The sequence below is a fragment of the Myotis davidii genome, unplaced genomic scaffold (assembly GCF_000327345.1).
Source record: "Myotis davidii unplaced genomic scaffold, ASM32734v1 scaffold744, whole genome shotgun sequence".
In the NCBI taxonomy this organism is placed as follows: Eukaryota; Metazoa; Chordata; class Mammalia; order Chiroptera; family Vespertilionidae; genus Myotis; species Myotis davidii.
In genome coordinates this window covers 37,085-50,202 of record NW_006294760.1, presented here as the reverse complement: position 1 = coordinate 50,202, position 13,118 = coordinate 37,085, and the positions used below count along the sequence as shown (strand labels likewise).

Genomic DNA, 13,118 nt, shown 5'->3' with positions numbered 1-13,118 from the left:
AGAGAGAATCATTGATTGGCTTCCTCCTGTATGCCCCACACTGGGGATAGAGCCTGCAACCAGACATGTGCCCTGAATAGGAATCAAACTCTGGTTCATAGGTTGACGCTCAACCCACTGAACTGGCTGGTTGCTTTTTGTTTCTTAAAAAAGCTGGTTGCTTTTTGTCTATATATATATTCATATTTGATCGTATTTCCAGAGAACTTTTGAAAGGTACTCAAAACTAATAAAAATGGGAGTGGGGCCCTGGCCGGTTTGGCTCAGCAGATAGAGCGTCCTCCTGCGGACTCAAGGGTCCCAGTTCGATTCTGGTCAGGGGCATGTGCCTTGGCTGCGGGCACATCCCCAGTGGGGGGCGTGCAGGAGGCAGCTGGTCGATGTTTCTCTCTCATTGATATTTCTGACTCTCTATCCCTCTCCCCTCCTCTCTGTAAAAAAAAAATCAATAAAATATATTTTTTAAAAAATGGGAGTGGGAAACAGTGGATGTGGATAACAATGGGAATTATATTCTAACAACATATTTTCCATACATAATACACAGACTCCTTTATTAACATTTTGTTTTAGTGCAGAACATTTGTTGAAGTTGATGAGCCAATATTGTTACATTATTATTAACTAAAGTTTATATTAGGGTTCTCTTCTTTAGTATTGTTTTGAGAAATGTGAAATGATGTGTATCCATCATTACAATATCATACAGTGTAGTTTCACAGCCCTAAACCTGCCCTGTGCTCACCTAAAACCCTGCCAACCACCCATCTTTTTACTACTGTCTCCATAGTTTTGCCATTTCCAGAATGTTATATAGTATGTAGACATTTTAGATTGGCTTCTTTCACTAAGCAATACGCATTTTTAAGATCCCTCCATGTCTTTTAATGGCATAATAGCTCTTTTCAGTTGCTGAGTAATAATTCACTGTATGAATGCACCGTCACTTATTTATTCATTCACCTATTGTAGGCTATCTTGTCTGTTTCTGAGTTTTGGGCAATTATGAGTAAAGCTGCAGTAAACATCCCAGTGCAGGTTTTGTGTGGACATAAGTTTTCACTTCATTTGGGTAAATATCAAGGAGTTTGATTGCTGGATTATATCATAAGAATATGTTTACATTGTCTTCCAGAAGGGTTTTACCATTTTGCATTCCCAACAGCAAAAATGAGAGTTCTGTTGCTCCCATCCTCACAGCATTTGATGGTATCAATGTTTTCAGTTTTAGCTATATTAATAGATGTGCATTATTGTTTTTAATTTGCCTAATGACATGATATTGAACATTTTTATATGTTTATTTGCCATCTGTATTTTCTTTGATGAGTTATAAATCTTTGGCCCCTTTTTAAATCGGGTTGTTCATTTTCTTAGTGTTGAGTAAAAGAGTTCGTTGTATTTTTTAGATAACAGTGCTTTATCAGATAAGTGTTTTGCAAAGATTTTCTTTCAGTCTCTGACTTTGTTTTTCATTCTATTTTTCATTCATTTCTTTCACAGACCATTTTTTTTTTTTTCAAATATGTTTTTTCCCTTTTCCTTTTATTGATTTTAGAGAGGCGGGGGGAGACGGGGAGGGAGATTGAAATGTCAGTCAGCTGCCTCCTGCATGCCCTCTACTGGGGATCAAGGCTCTAACCCAGGCATGTGCTCTGACAGGAATCAAACTGGCAACCTCTTGGTACACGGGACAAAGGCCAATCAACTGAGCCACACCAACCATGGCACACAGATTATGCTTTTATTGTATCTAAGAAGTCATTAACAAATCCAAGGTCACCTAGATTTTCTCTCTATTGTCTTCTGGGTGTTCTATTTGGTAGTTCTGTGTTTTACATTTAGGTCTATGATCCATTTTGACTGAACTTTTGTGAAAAGTGTTGTATCTAGATTTATTTTTGCAAGTTGATGTTCAGTTATTCTATCACCATTTATTGAAAAGACTCTCCTTTCTTAATTGCCTTTGCTTCTTTGTCAGTGAGCAGCTGACTAGATTTGTTTGGGTCTGTTTCTGGGTCTATTTCTGTCTGTTCATTGACCTATTTATCTACCCTTTCACCAATACCACAGTGTCCTGATTATGGTAGCTTTTTTAAAAAAATATATTTTATTGATTTTTTACAGAGAGGAAGGGAGAGGGATAGAGAGTTAGAAACATTGATGAGAGAGAAACATCCATCAGTTGCCTCCTGCACACCCCCTACTGGGGATGTGCCCACAACCAAGGTACATGCCCTTGACTGGAATCCAACCTGGGACCCTTTAGTCCACAAGCCGACACTCTATCCATTGAGCCAAACCGGTCAGGGCGATTATGGTAGCTTTTATTGTAAGTCTTGATGTTGGTGTTGGGTAGTGTCAGTTCTTTGATTTGTTATTCTTCAATATTGTGCTGGCTATTCTGGGTCTTTTTCCTCTCCATATAAAGTTTAGAATCAGTTTGTCAATATCTATGAAATATTACATTGAATCTATATTATCAAGATGGGAAGAATAACAACTTGACACTTTCATGTCTTCCTGTTCATGTACATGAAATAGCTCTATTTAAATCTTTGATTTTTTTCATCAGAGTTTTGTCATTTTCCTCATATAGACCTTCTGCTTTTTTTATGTTTGTGTTTTTGTTGTTGTTGTTGTTAATTCTCATTTGAGGAAATTTTTTTTTGTTTTTCATTCCTTTTTTAGAGTGGAAGGGAGGAGAGAGAAAAAGGAGGAGAGAGAAAAACCAGTGTTGTTTGCCTCGATTGGTTGCCTTGCACCTGTCCCCCAGTTGGGGCATAGGCTTGAATTGCAACCAAGGCACATGCCCTTAACTGGGACTTGAACCCTCAGTCCTTTGGTATATGGGCCAATGCTCTAACTGCAGAGCAACGCTGGCCAGGGCAGATCTTGTACATATTTTGTTAGTTTTTAATGAGCTTTGCATACTGGAGTGACATGTTAATGGTATTGTGTTTTTAATTTCAAATTGTATTTATTCATCTCGGTACATAGGGAAAGCAACTGACTTTTGTACATTAACCTTGTATCCTGCAACCTAGCTATAATCACTTATTAGCTACAGATTTTTGTTGATTCTTTGAGATTTTTCTGGATAGGCAATACTGCTGTCATCTGTGTACAAATGACAACATTTTTATTTCTTTTACCCCAGTTTGTATGCCTCTTAGTTCCTTTTTTTCACTTATTGCATTAACTAGGACTTTGAGTACGATGTTGAATAGGAATAATGAGAAGAGATATCCTCACTTTATTCCTGATCTTAGTGGGGAAACATATATATTGTTTCTCACCAGTAAGTATGATGCTAGCAGTAGGTTTTTTGTAGATTTTCTACAAAAGTTGAGGAAGTGCCCCTCTATTCCTAGTTTGCAGGGAATTGTTATCATGATTGAATGTTGAATTTTATTAAATACTTTTTCTGCAGTTATTGATATAACCATATGATTTTTATTTTTAGTCTGTTTATGTGATCAATTACTTTAACTGATTTTTTAATGTATAGTTAGCTTTGCATACCTGAATTAAATCCTACATGGTTGTGGTGTATAATTTTTTTCTACAGTTTTTTGGATTTGATTTGCCAATATTTTGTTGAGAATTTTTGCATCTGTGTTCTTGAGAGATACTGATTTTTAGTTTTCTTTTTTATAATTTTTTAAAATATATTTTATTGATTTTTTACAGAGAGGAAGGAAGAGGGATAAAGAGTTAGAAACATTGATCAGCTGCCTCTTGCATACCCCCTTACTGGGGATGTGCCGGCAACCAAGGTACATGCCCTTGACCGGAATTGAACCTGGGACCCTTCAGTCCGCAGGCTGACGCTCTATCCACTGAGCCAAACCGGTTAGGGCTAATTTTCTTTTCTTGTAATGTGTTTGCCTGGTTTGGTATTAGGGTAATGCTGACCTCATAGAATGGGTTAATAAGTTTTTCCTCTGCTTCTATCCTTTGAAAGCTATTGTAGAGAATTGCTATAATTTCTTCCTTTGTTTGGTAAAATTCACCAGTGAAACCATCTGGGCTTGGTGCTTTCTGTTTAGAAAGGCTATTAATTATTGATTCAATTTTTTTACTAGATAGAGGCATACTCAGATTGTCTATTCCTGTGCGAATTGTGGTACATTGTTTCTTTCAAGGAATTGGTCCATTTTATCTAGGTTAGCAAGTTTGTGGGCATAGAATTGCTCATAGTATTCCTTTATTATCCTTTTAATGTTCATAGAATCTGTAGTGATGCCTCTGTTTCATTTCATTGATAATAGTAACATGTTCACTTTTGATATTAATATTGTGTGTCCTCTCTTTTTCTTAGGTAACCTGGGTATGGGCTTATTGTCTTTATTGATCTTTTTAAAAAATTAAAATAATTAGCTTTTGGGTTTTTTTATATTCTCTATTGATTTTCTGTTTTCAATTTCTTTAATTGTTTTTTTCTCTAGTTCTTTTTTTCCTTCTGCTTTCTTTGGATTTAGTTAATCATTTTTTTTTTTGACATGTCTGTGTCCTCAGGTTCTTTGCTGGTCTATATTGATCACCTTCTTGGAGAAGGGGCTTTTGCTCAAGTCTATGAAGTTACCCATGGAGATGTGAAGGATACTAAAAGTAAACAGAAATTTGTTTTGAAGGTAAGTGATCTGGGCAGCTTTTTGTTTAATAGAGAACTGCCTTTTAGAGCTTTTCTTTTCTTAGACTGGTAGTTTCTTTCATTTAGGTTTATAGCCCCCACTTAAGAACCAAAATTATCCTACATGGACTCAGTAAAATTAAGTTGCAGCAGGTTCAATAATACAGCAACACCGCACAGCTTGTCATCACTTCCCACCCATGTCCTTCATTGGGATAGAAATTGCTTTCCTGCCATCCTTTGTAGAATGTGAGACTGGATTTGAATGTGACACACCTGGTTTGCAGGTCCAGAAGCCTGCCAATGCCTGGGAATTCTACATTGGGACCCAGCTGATGGAGAGACTACCACCCAGTGAGCGACACATGTTTATCAAGTTCTATTCTGCCCACTTCTTCCAGGATGGCAGTGTATTAGTGGGAGATCTCTACAGCTATGGAACATTACTGGTAAGTGTATTCACATTGATGATGTGGATATGAATTTGAAATTCTTTATCTTATGCCTTGCACATACCTTGTATACTTGGAGCTTTCATTGGAGTGGTAGGCTGGGGCAAAGCTCTTGACTTGAAATTTCATTAATCCTGTGTACCCAACTCATGATTCCACTTTTCATTGTTTCTAGAATGCTATCAATCTCTATAAAAACACCCCTGAGAAAGTGATGCCTCAAGCTCTAGTGCTTTCCTTTGCTATAAGAATGCTGCACATGATTGAACAAGTCCACAGCTGCGAGATCATCCATGGAGACATTAAACCAGACAACTTCATACTTGGAAGCAGGCAAGTGTTGTGTTTTTTACAAGGCTCTCCTCTTACCATTTGCCAAGCAGACTTTTTTTATTGTGCTCATGCGGCCTGGCCTTGTTTGTGTTTAATACAGATTTTTGGAACAGGACAGAGAAGATGATAATTTATCTGATGGCTTGGCACTTATTGACCTGGGTCAGAGTATAGATATGAAACTTTTTCCAAAAGGAACTGCATTTACAGCAAAGTGTGAAACGTCCGGTTTTCAATGTACTGAGATGCTCAGTAACAAACCGTGGAACTACCAGGTATAAGAGTTAACCTGAGAGATTTGGAAACATTTTTCTTTATTATATTATAACTTAATTATATTATATTTTCAGAATGAATTTGAGCATCTAGTTAGTATGAGCTGCTCTAGTCTCCTATCCTGGGATTTAGGCCATGCTTGAGTGTTATGTTCAGTTATGAGCACATTCCACGAGGCTTTGGAGCACAGTGAGAGCCGAGGTTGGGGTCCCAGGGCCAGGAGTTAGGAAGCCTTCCAAACTGTCCCTGGGGGAGGGGATTCGAATGTTATATTTGCCTCTGGGTGACAAAAGAAAGGAAGGACTTAGGACACAACAGCTCAAGGAGAACAGAGCTTTCAGGGGACAGTGTGTGATCTGTCCATGGAAGCTTCCACCAAAGCCTAGATAGGCATTCAGTAGGGCACATCAGTGGGATACAGAACATATGATGTCCACATTCTTCAAAAGTAACTTCTTGTGACTGTGTAGCTTGCTGAGTAAGTTAGACATTTTAATATACTGGTGTGTGAATTAGTATTGTAGATATATAGACTTATATTTTCTTTGTAGATTGATTACTTTGGAGTTGCTGCAACCGTGTACTGCATGCTTTTTGGCTCTTACATGAAAGTGAAAAATGAAGGAGGAGTCTGGAAGCCTGAAGGTCTTTTTAGAAGGTGGGTATTAGCACTAGTACTACCGTAAGGAGAGAATAAATATGGTGGTGTATTGAGTTCCATCTCAAGGGGAAATGGATCTCTGCCTGCGTGGAAAACCCATGCCTTGGCAAGTATGGTGACATGGCACATTCCTGGGTGCTGGGTACAGTGAGCAAGTTCCACAGCTTCATTACTCTGTTCTCATCTGAGACAGTGTGGCAGCCAGGGCCTCCTAGAAGCAATGAAAACCGTGGCTGAATGGTTGCCTCCTGTATGCACCAATCACCTGGTGTTACCAAGCCTCCAGTTGTTGCATGTTTGTCCTCTTGCCTATGGAAATGGAAATTATAACCCTCCTGTGTACCCTAGATGTTTATTATAAGAAGCAAGAGAAATAATGCATGCAAAAGTGCTGTGTAAATTATAGAATAATATGATGAGGCAACTATCCATCACAGGGTAGGGTTTTAAGTCCCACCCCTGCATGACTGTAGTATTTCTGAGACTGTTTTCTCATCTGTAAAATCACAGTGGCAATTAATGATTGACTAGGATTCTTCCTTTCAACATAGATGGCTCTCTTCATATAATGTGTGAAGGAACTATTGGTAATGTTTAAGTTGAGCATTTGGTACATGTATACTCATTATATCATTTATTAGAGGCCCAATGCACGAAATTTGTACGGGGGAAGGGGAGGGCCTTAGCCCGGACTGCGCCCTCTCACATTCTGGGACCCCCTGGGGGATGTCTGACTGCCAGTTTAGATTGGGCCTAAACTGGTAGTCGGACATTCCTCTTGCAACCCGGGACCCCTTGCTCCTAACCGCCTGCCTGCTCGCTCCTTACCACTTGTCTCACCACTCCTTACCGCTGCCGTGGAGACAGGAAAGGCTCCCACACCTGCCACTGTGCTCGCCAGCGTGGCTTCTGGCTGAGCAGCACTACCACTGTGGGAGTGCACTGACCACCAGGGGGGCAGCTCCTGCATTAAATGTCTGCCCTCTGGTGGTCAGTACATGTCATAGCGACTGGTCGTTCTGGTTGTTCTGCTGTAAGGGTCGCTGAGCTTTTATTATATAGGATACTTTTTCTTAAATGTTTCTGAAATATGAAAACATACATTGAAAAAGACATTCACCTTAAGTGTACAGCCAGAATGGAATTTTACAGACCTTACAAGAAAAAGACCTGTCAATAGTAATTTTATAAAATGCAGGGTCTGTACATAGATAAGAGGCCCCAGAGGAAAACTTAAGTATGCTTTATTCTGCATGAATCATCAAATTTAGCAACTACTTTATGCTTTCTCTTGCTCATCATGGAGGGATCAGAGCATTATTCAGAGGCTTCAATCTCTGACTAGAGTAGCCATAAATTAACTCTAAGCAGGCCTGATAATAATGGACTGGATTTCCTGCCTGGAACACAAATTTCCCCCAGTGCATTACCTCCATTCTGGAATTTTTGCAGATAGCTTTAGCCATTACAGTGGTTAGAACTTTAAATCTGTGCTCTGTTCTGGGCATCCCAGCCTTTCCGCCTGTTCCTGGCATGGATGCAATGAGGCTTGTCAGAGCCATTGACCAGATTATCAGATCTGACAATATTGGAAATACTGGTAGTGATAAACAGATCAATATTCTTAAAAAAATTAAAAGAGAAAGGTTTTCCACTTAAGAGCTATTATTACTAAGACTACTTTTCTTGAATCACATTTTGGAAATAAGATATTTATAGATGTTTAATTATATCTCTTATTTATAAACTAGTGGCCTGGTGCACGAAATGTGTGCACATTAAAAGGGAATTAATTAGAGGAAATATTTTAATATTGTTATTTGCTCTTTATAATAGAAGTGTCAGAGATGAAAGAAAATTAGTAAAATGTATATGAAAATCTTCCTCCTGTCAGAGTCTGGGGTACGCCGCAGAACCCAGAGTCAAGTCCCCACCCACCCACGTGCACCTTGAAATCATGCGAGACCCATACCTGGCCAGCCCCACCCCCATCAAGCAAGTCTCAGCCTCAGGGGCCCCATCAAGCCCTGCCAGGTGGGGAGCGCAGCCTCAGGTACCCCAGTGTACTCTCAGGTCCCCTGGCCCAGCTTGAGGTCCCCTGGCCTGGTGCCGGGGCAGGGGGCATGACCTCAGGTCCCCTATCAAGCCCCACCAGGCGGGGGGTGCAGCCTCAGGTGCCCTAGCCTGGCGCCACACAGCCTCAGGTCCCTTCTTATCGCTCATTATGGCTTGTTATGGGAACCCTGCCTCTGCTGTGGGCGCAACCATCTTGTGTTACGCGACCCCCGCCTCCACTGTGGACGCAGCCATCTTGTGTTATAGGAACCCCGCCTCTGCTGTGGGCGCAGCCATCTTGTGATGGTGTGATGACGTGAGGGTTAATTTGAATATCACCTCTTTATTATATAGGGTAGATTGAACATTCCTTTTCTTGATGCATTGAGTTGTGTGTAGGTGAAGGTTGTTAATGTTCAGTTCTCCATGACTGGGAGTCAAAGGCAAGAGTGGGCCTTGCATGTGGAATGCTACATTTTATCCTTTATTTGTGCTTTGTTTTCCCAGGCTTCCACATTTGGATATGTGGAATGAGTTTTTCCACATCATGTTGAATATACCAGATTGTCATCATCTTCCGTCTTTGGATTTGTTAAGGCAAAAGCTAAAGAAGATATTTCAACAACACTATACAAACAAGATTAAAACCCTCCGTAACAGGCTAATTGTACTGCTCTTAGAACATAAACGTTCTCGAAAATAAGACACGAGCACTCCTGAAAAATCACGTTGTAAATGCTGGCCTGCTCACTTTGAGCCTTCATGTTTATTGTTTGTGTAAATGTTTCTTTGTTGTTTTTTCTTTTTGTAAATGTTTCTTTTTTAAAAGTCTATAAAATATATTCATGTGAGTGCTTGGTTATTGTCAATAATTCAACAAAATACACAGCTTAATAAGATCCCTGTGTAGCATGGCTGCTCTTTGGACATAAACATTCATGAGAAGAATTGGTCTGTGGACATTCTCTAAAATCAGTTTTTAAACACTCACCTGTTCACTCTAAGCCAAAAAAGGGCCAAAACAGCCTTTATCCAAATTTGAGGGTTTGTATTTATGTAAAATAAGCAAAAATTCTCCAAACATAGCCAAGGGACTCAAGTTGTTATGAATACTTTCCCTGTCTTATTGCCTGTTCTTCATTGCTATCTATGGGAAATACTAAAGTGATAAATCTTAGGCCTCTTCATTATTTAAAAATACCATTCAAAGGAAAATCTCACATCTTAAAAATAGCCTTATAAGCTGTGTAAATCATTAAGTTAGCCCTAAAATTATAGTAGCCAACTTATCATTTATTAATTCTAAAGCTGGAAGCTTCCTACAACCTGAACTGAACTTCCTCCCTCCTTCATTAGCATAATGAAGAAAAGCCAATCTGAGGCAGCACCAGTTCAGAATCCAGACAACTGCTTCCTCCTACACTGACTCCCACTCCTTTTCCCCCGTTCCAAAGGCCACCTCCACCAACTTTTTGTTGTTGTTGTTTTTTGTTGTTAATCCTCAACTGAGGATATTTTTTTCATTGCTTTTTCAGAGAGAGTGGAAGGGAGAGGAAGAGAGAAACATTGGTGAAGGTTAGCTCCCTCACCCTAACTGGAGGCACTGAGCTGAACTGAAACAGGTACAGGTACAGGTACAGGTACGTGACCTGGACTAGGAATCAAACCTGAGACCCTTCTGTGTGCAGGCTGACACTAACCACTGATCAACACTGGTCAGGGCAAAACCCACTTTTTTGTGAACCTTTCCAAAAATGATTTTATGCATATTTCTATGTATTTCTGACACAATTAGCAGAATTTTTTTTTCACTTAATGTATAGTAGAGAGTAACTACATATGGCATGGTCACATTGAATGTTAATGGCTGTGTAATACTCAGTTATCTGATAACATCTATAAATTCCTAGAAGTGAAATTGCTAGGTTAAAGGTGAGTGCATTTAACATTTTGTGTCGATATTTGCAAACTGCCCCCATGGGGTCTGTGCCAGCCAGCATGGAAGCTTTTGTTCTCTACACCTCCACTAACATCACAGCTCTGTGACCTTTACTGCTGTGACACGTGAAACATGGGATTTCCTGTGGTCTTCATTTGCATTCTCAGGAATTACACCAAATATATTAATATATTCAAGAGCTGTGTATTTCTGTGAACTCGGATCTTTCGTGCACATTTTATTTGGATTGTTCTTTTTCAGGTTAATTTGTCAGAGCCCTTGATGTATGAGATGCAAATATTTGTTCCAGTTTATTGTCTGTTTTTGATTTAAAATTTCTGTTGCCATGACATTTTTAAAATTTTTGTGTTATAAAGTTTTGTAGTACTTTTTGGCTCTTACATAAAGTTTTAAATTAACTTTTTTTTAAATTTTGTGTCATAAAATGCCATCCTCAATTGAAAAATAAGAAAGTCTCCTAAATTTTAAAGTTTCAAGTAACCATCACTATGAAAATGCTTATTTCTTGTCTTTCCTGTTTGGTTTTGCTTGTGTGTGTGTGTGTGTGTGTGTGTGTGTGTGTGTGTGTGTGTAGGTTCCCTTTCATATTATAGATTGTTTCTTTTGCTCTGCAGAAGGTTTTTCTGGTTGATATTTGCTTTTGTCGCTTTTGGTGTTGGTGTCATCCAAAAATATATTAACAAACCCATGTCAAGGAGCTTTTCCCTGTGTCACAGTTTCAGGTCTTATATTTAAACCTCATGTTTACTTTGGAAATGTTATAAGAAAGAGGTCCAAGTTTCATTCTATTTCAAGTGAATATGCACTTTCCCTAACACTGTTATTGAAGAGCTTTCCCTTCTATTGAGTATTCTTGGCTTCCTTGTCACATAGTAGTTGAACTTATATGCAGGGGTTATTTCTGGGCACTTAATTTTGTTTAGTTGGTCTAGGTTTCTGGTTTTATGTCACACTTTTCAGTACAACTTTGTAATGTAGCTTAAACTCAGTAAGTGTGATGCAGCTTTGCTCAGGATTGCTTCGACTATTCAGGATCTTATGTGGTTCCTAAAAATTGTATGACTTTTTAAATTTTTAAAAAAATATATTTTATTGATTTCAGAGAGGAAGGAGATAGAAACATTAATGATGAGAGAGAATCATCAATCAGCTGCCTCCTGCAGGCCCCACATGGGATTGAGCCCACAACCCAGGCATGTGCCTTGACCGTGAATCTAAACATGACCCTCAGGTTCATAGGTTGATGCTCAACCACTGAACCATGTGGGCTGGGCTGGGACTTTATTTACATGAAAAATGCCATTGGCATTTTTATAGTGGTTGCATTGAACTAAAGATTGCTTAGATTAATATGAACATTTGTCGTTGTTAATCCTCACCCAAGGGTATTTTTTCTATTGATTTTAATGTCCTAAAGTTTTCTGAATAGAGGTCTTTTATCTCTTTAGTTTATTCCTAGGTATCTTAATTTTTTTGGTGTGATGGTAAATGGGAAAGTGCTAGAACCTAGAGTTAAGAAGGGAGGAATATTTGAGAGGAGACTGATTTTATACGTGGTCAGTTTTTTATAAAATGACTTGTACAACCTCAAGACGGTAGGAACACAGATAATTAATGTTTGGAAGGCAGGGAACTGAGGAAATAAAACAGCTGATGAGAATTGACAGCCAATGAAAAAAAAGGCAAAAGGCCCAGGAGAGATGTAAACAAGGGGTACAAGCTAGATCCAGAGATTTTCTTCAGTCCATGGAGAATCAGGGCATGAGACTCTCAGAAGCAAATGACAACAATAACCAAATCCCTGTCTCGGCAAGGCTATGGCTCCATAGAAGGCAGGAATTCACACAGGCAAATGGAAATTCAACACAGGCCCACAGCCAAGTGTCATGCGGTCCCCCAAACAGGCTTGTGTCACTGTGTTTTTTGTTTGTTTTTGTTTTCAGATTATCCCAAAAGGTAAAAGCTCGCTAAGTGCTAATTCCCAAGTTGAGAAAGATTGCTTTAAGAGGTAGCAGAGGACGCTCTAGCTGGTTTGGCTCAGTGGATAGAGCGTGGGCCTGCGGACTGAAGGGTCCTAGGTTCGATTCCTGCCAAGGGCACATGCCTGGGTTGTGGACTCCAGCCGCCAGCCGCTCTCCTCCGAGCCCCCTCCAGCCCAGGCGTCAGCCCTCCGTGATGCCTTCCTGAGCTGCTTTTGGACCCGCCATGGCCACCGACTCGTGCCATCCGCTTCCGTGCGGCCCCACGGCCACCCCAGATTACTCTTTGTCAACACCAGCATAAACCAGTCCAAGCCAATCTTCCTGGGCACCATGGATCCACGAAGCGAGATGGCAGGCTTCCGACATGTGGTCCACAGCCAGAAATGTGTGAGGGCCGGAGGAAGCCACAACAACCTGGAGGACTTGGGCCGAGACCTTTCCCATCACACCTTCTTGGAGATGCTTGGCAATTGGGCATTTGGGGGTGAGTATTTTAAGGAGGTCTTGCAGCACATGGCCTGGGCACTGCTCACTCAGGTCTATGGGATCCCTGAGGACAGGCTATGGGTCTCCTACTTTGGTGGTGACCCCAAGGCAGGGCTGGACCCAGATCTGGACAGCAGGGACATCTGGCTTAGCTTAGGGGTCCCCGCCAGCCGTGTGCTTTCCTTTGGGCCACAAGAGAACTTCTGGGAGATGGGGGACACCGGCCCTTGTGGGCCCTGTACCGAGATCCACTATGACCTGGCTGGAGGGATGGATG

At 40.3% G+C, this 13,118-nt stretch overlaps 1 protein-coding gene across 1 annotated transcript in view; it reads left to right on the top strand.

Annotated features, from left to right (window-relative positions):
• BUB1 (BUB1 mitotic checkpoint serine/threonine kinase) overlaps window positions 1-9,312 on the top strand; it is a 40,897-nt gene extending 31,585 nt beyond the window's left edge. The window contains exons 20-25 of the mRNA XM_006769212.2: window positions 4,522-4,637; window positions 4,924-5,085; window positions 5,264-5,421; window positions 5,522-5,696; window positions 6,249-6,355; window positions 8,921-9,312. Of these exons, the coding sequence (XP_006769275.1) occupies window positions 4,522-4,637; window positions 4,924-5,085; window positions 5,264-5,421; window positions 5,522-5,696; window positions 6,249-6,355; window positions 8,921-9,116 (914 nt within the window). The 3' untranslated portion in view covers window positions 9,117-9,312. The remainder of the gene's footprint in view (window positions 1-4,521; window positions 4,638-4,923; window positions 5,086-5,263; window positions 5,422-5,521; window positions 5,697-6,248; window positions 6,356-8,920) is intronic.
• Window positions 9,313-13,118: the final 3,806 nt, after the last annotated feature.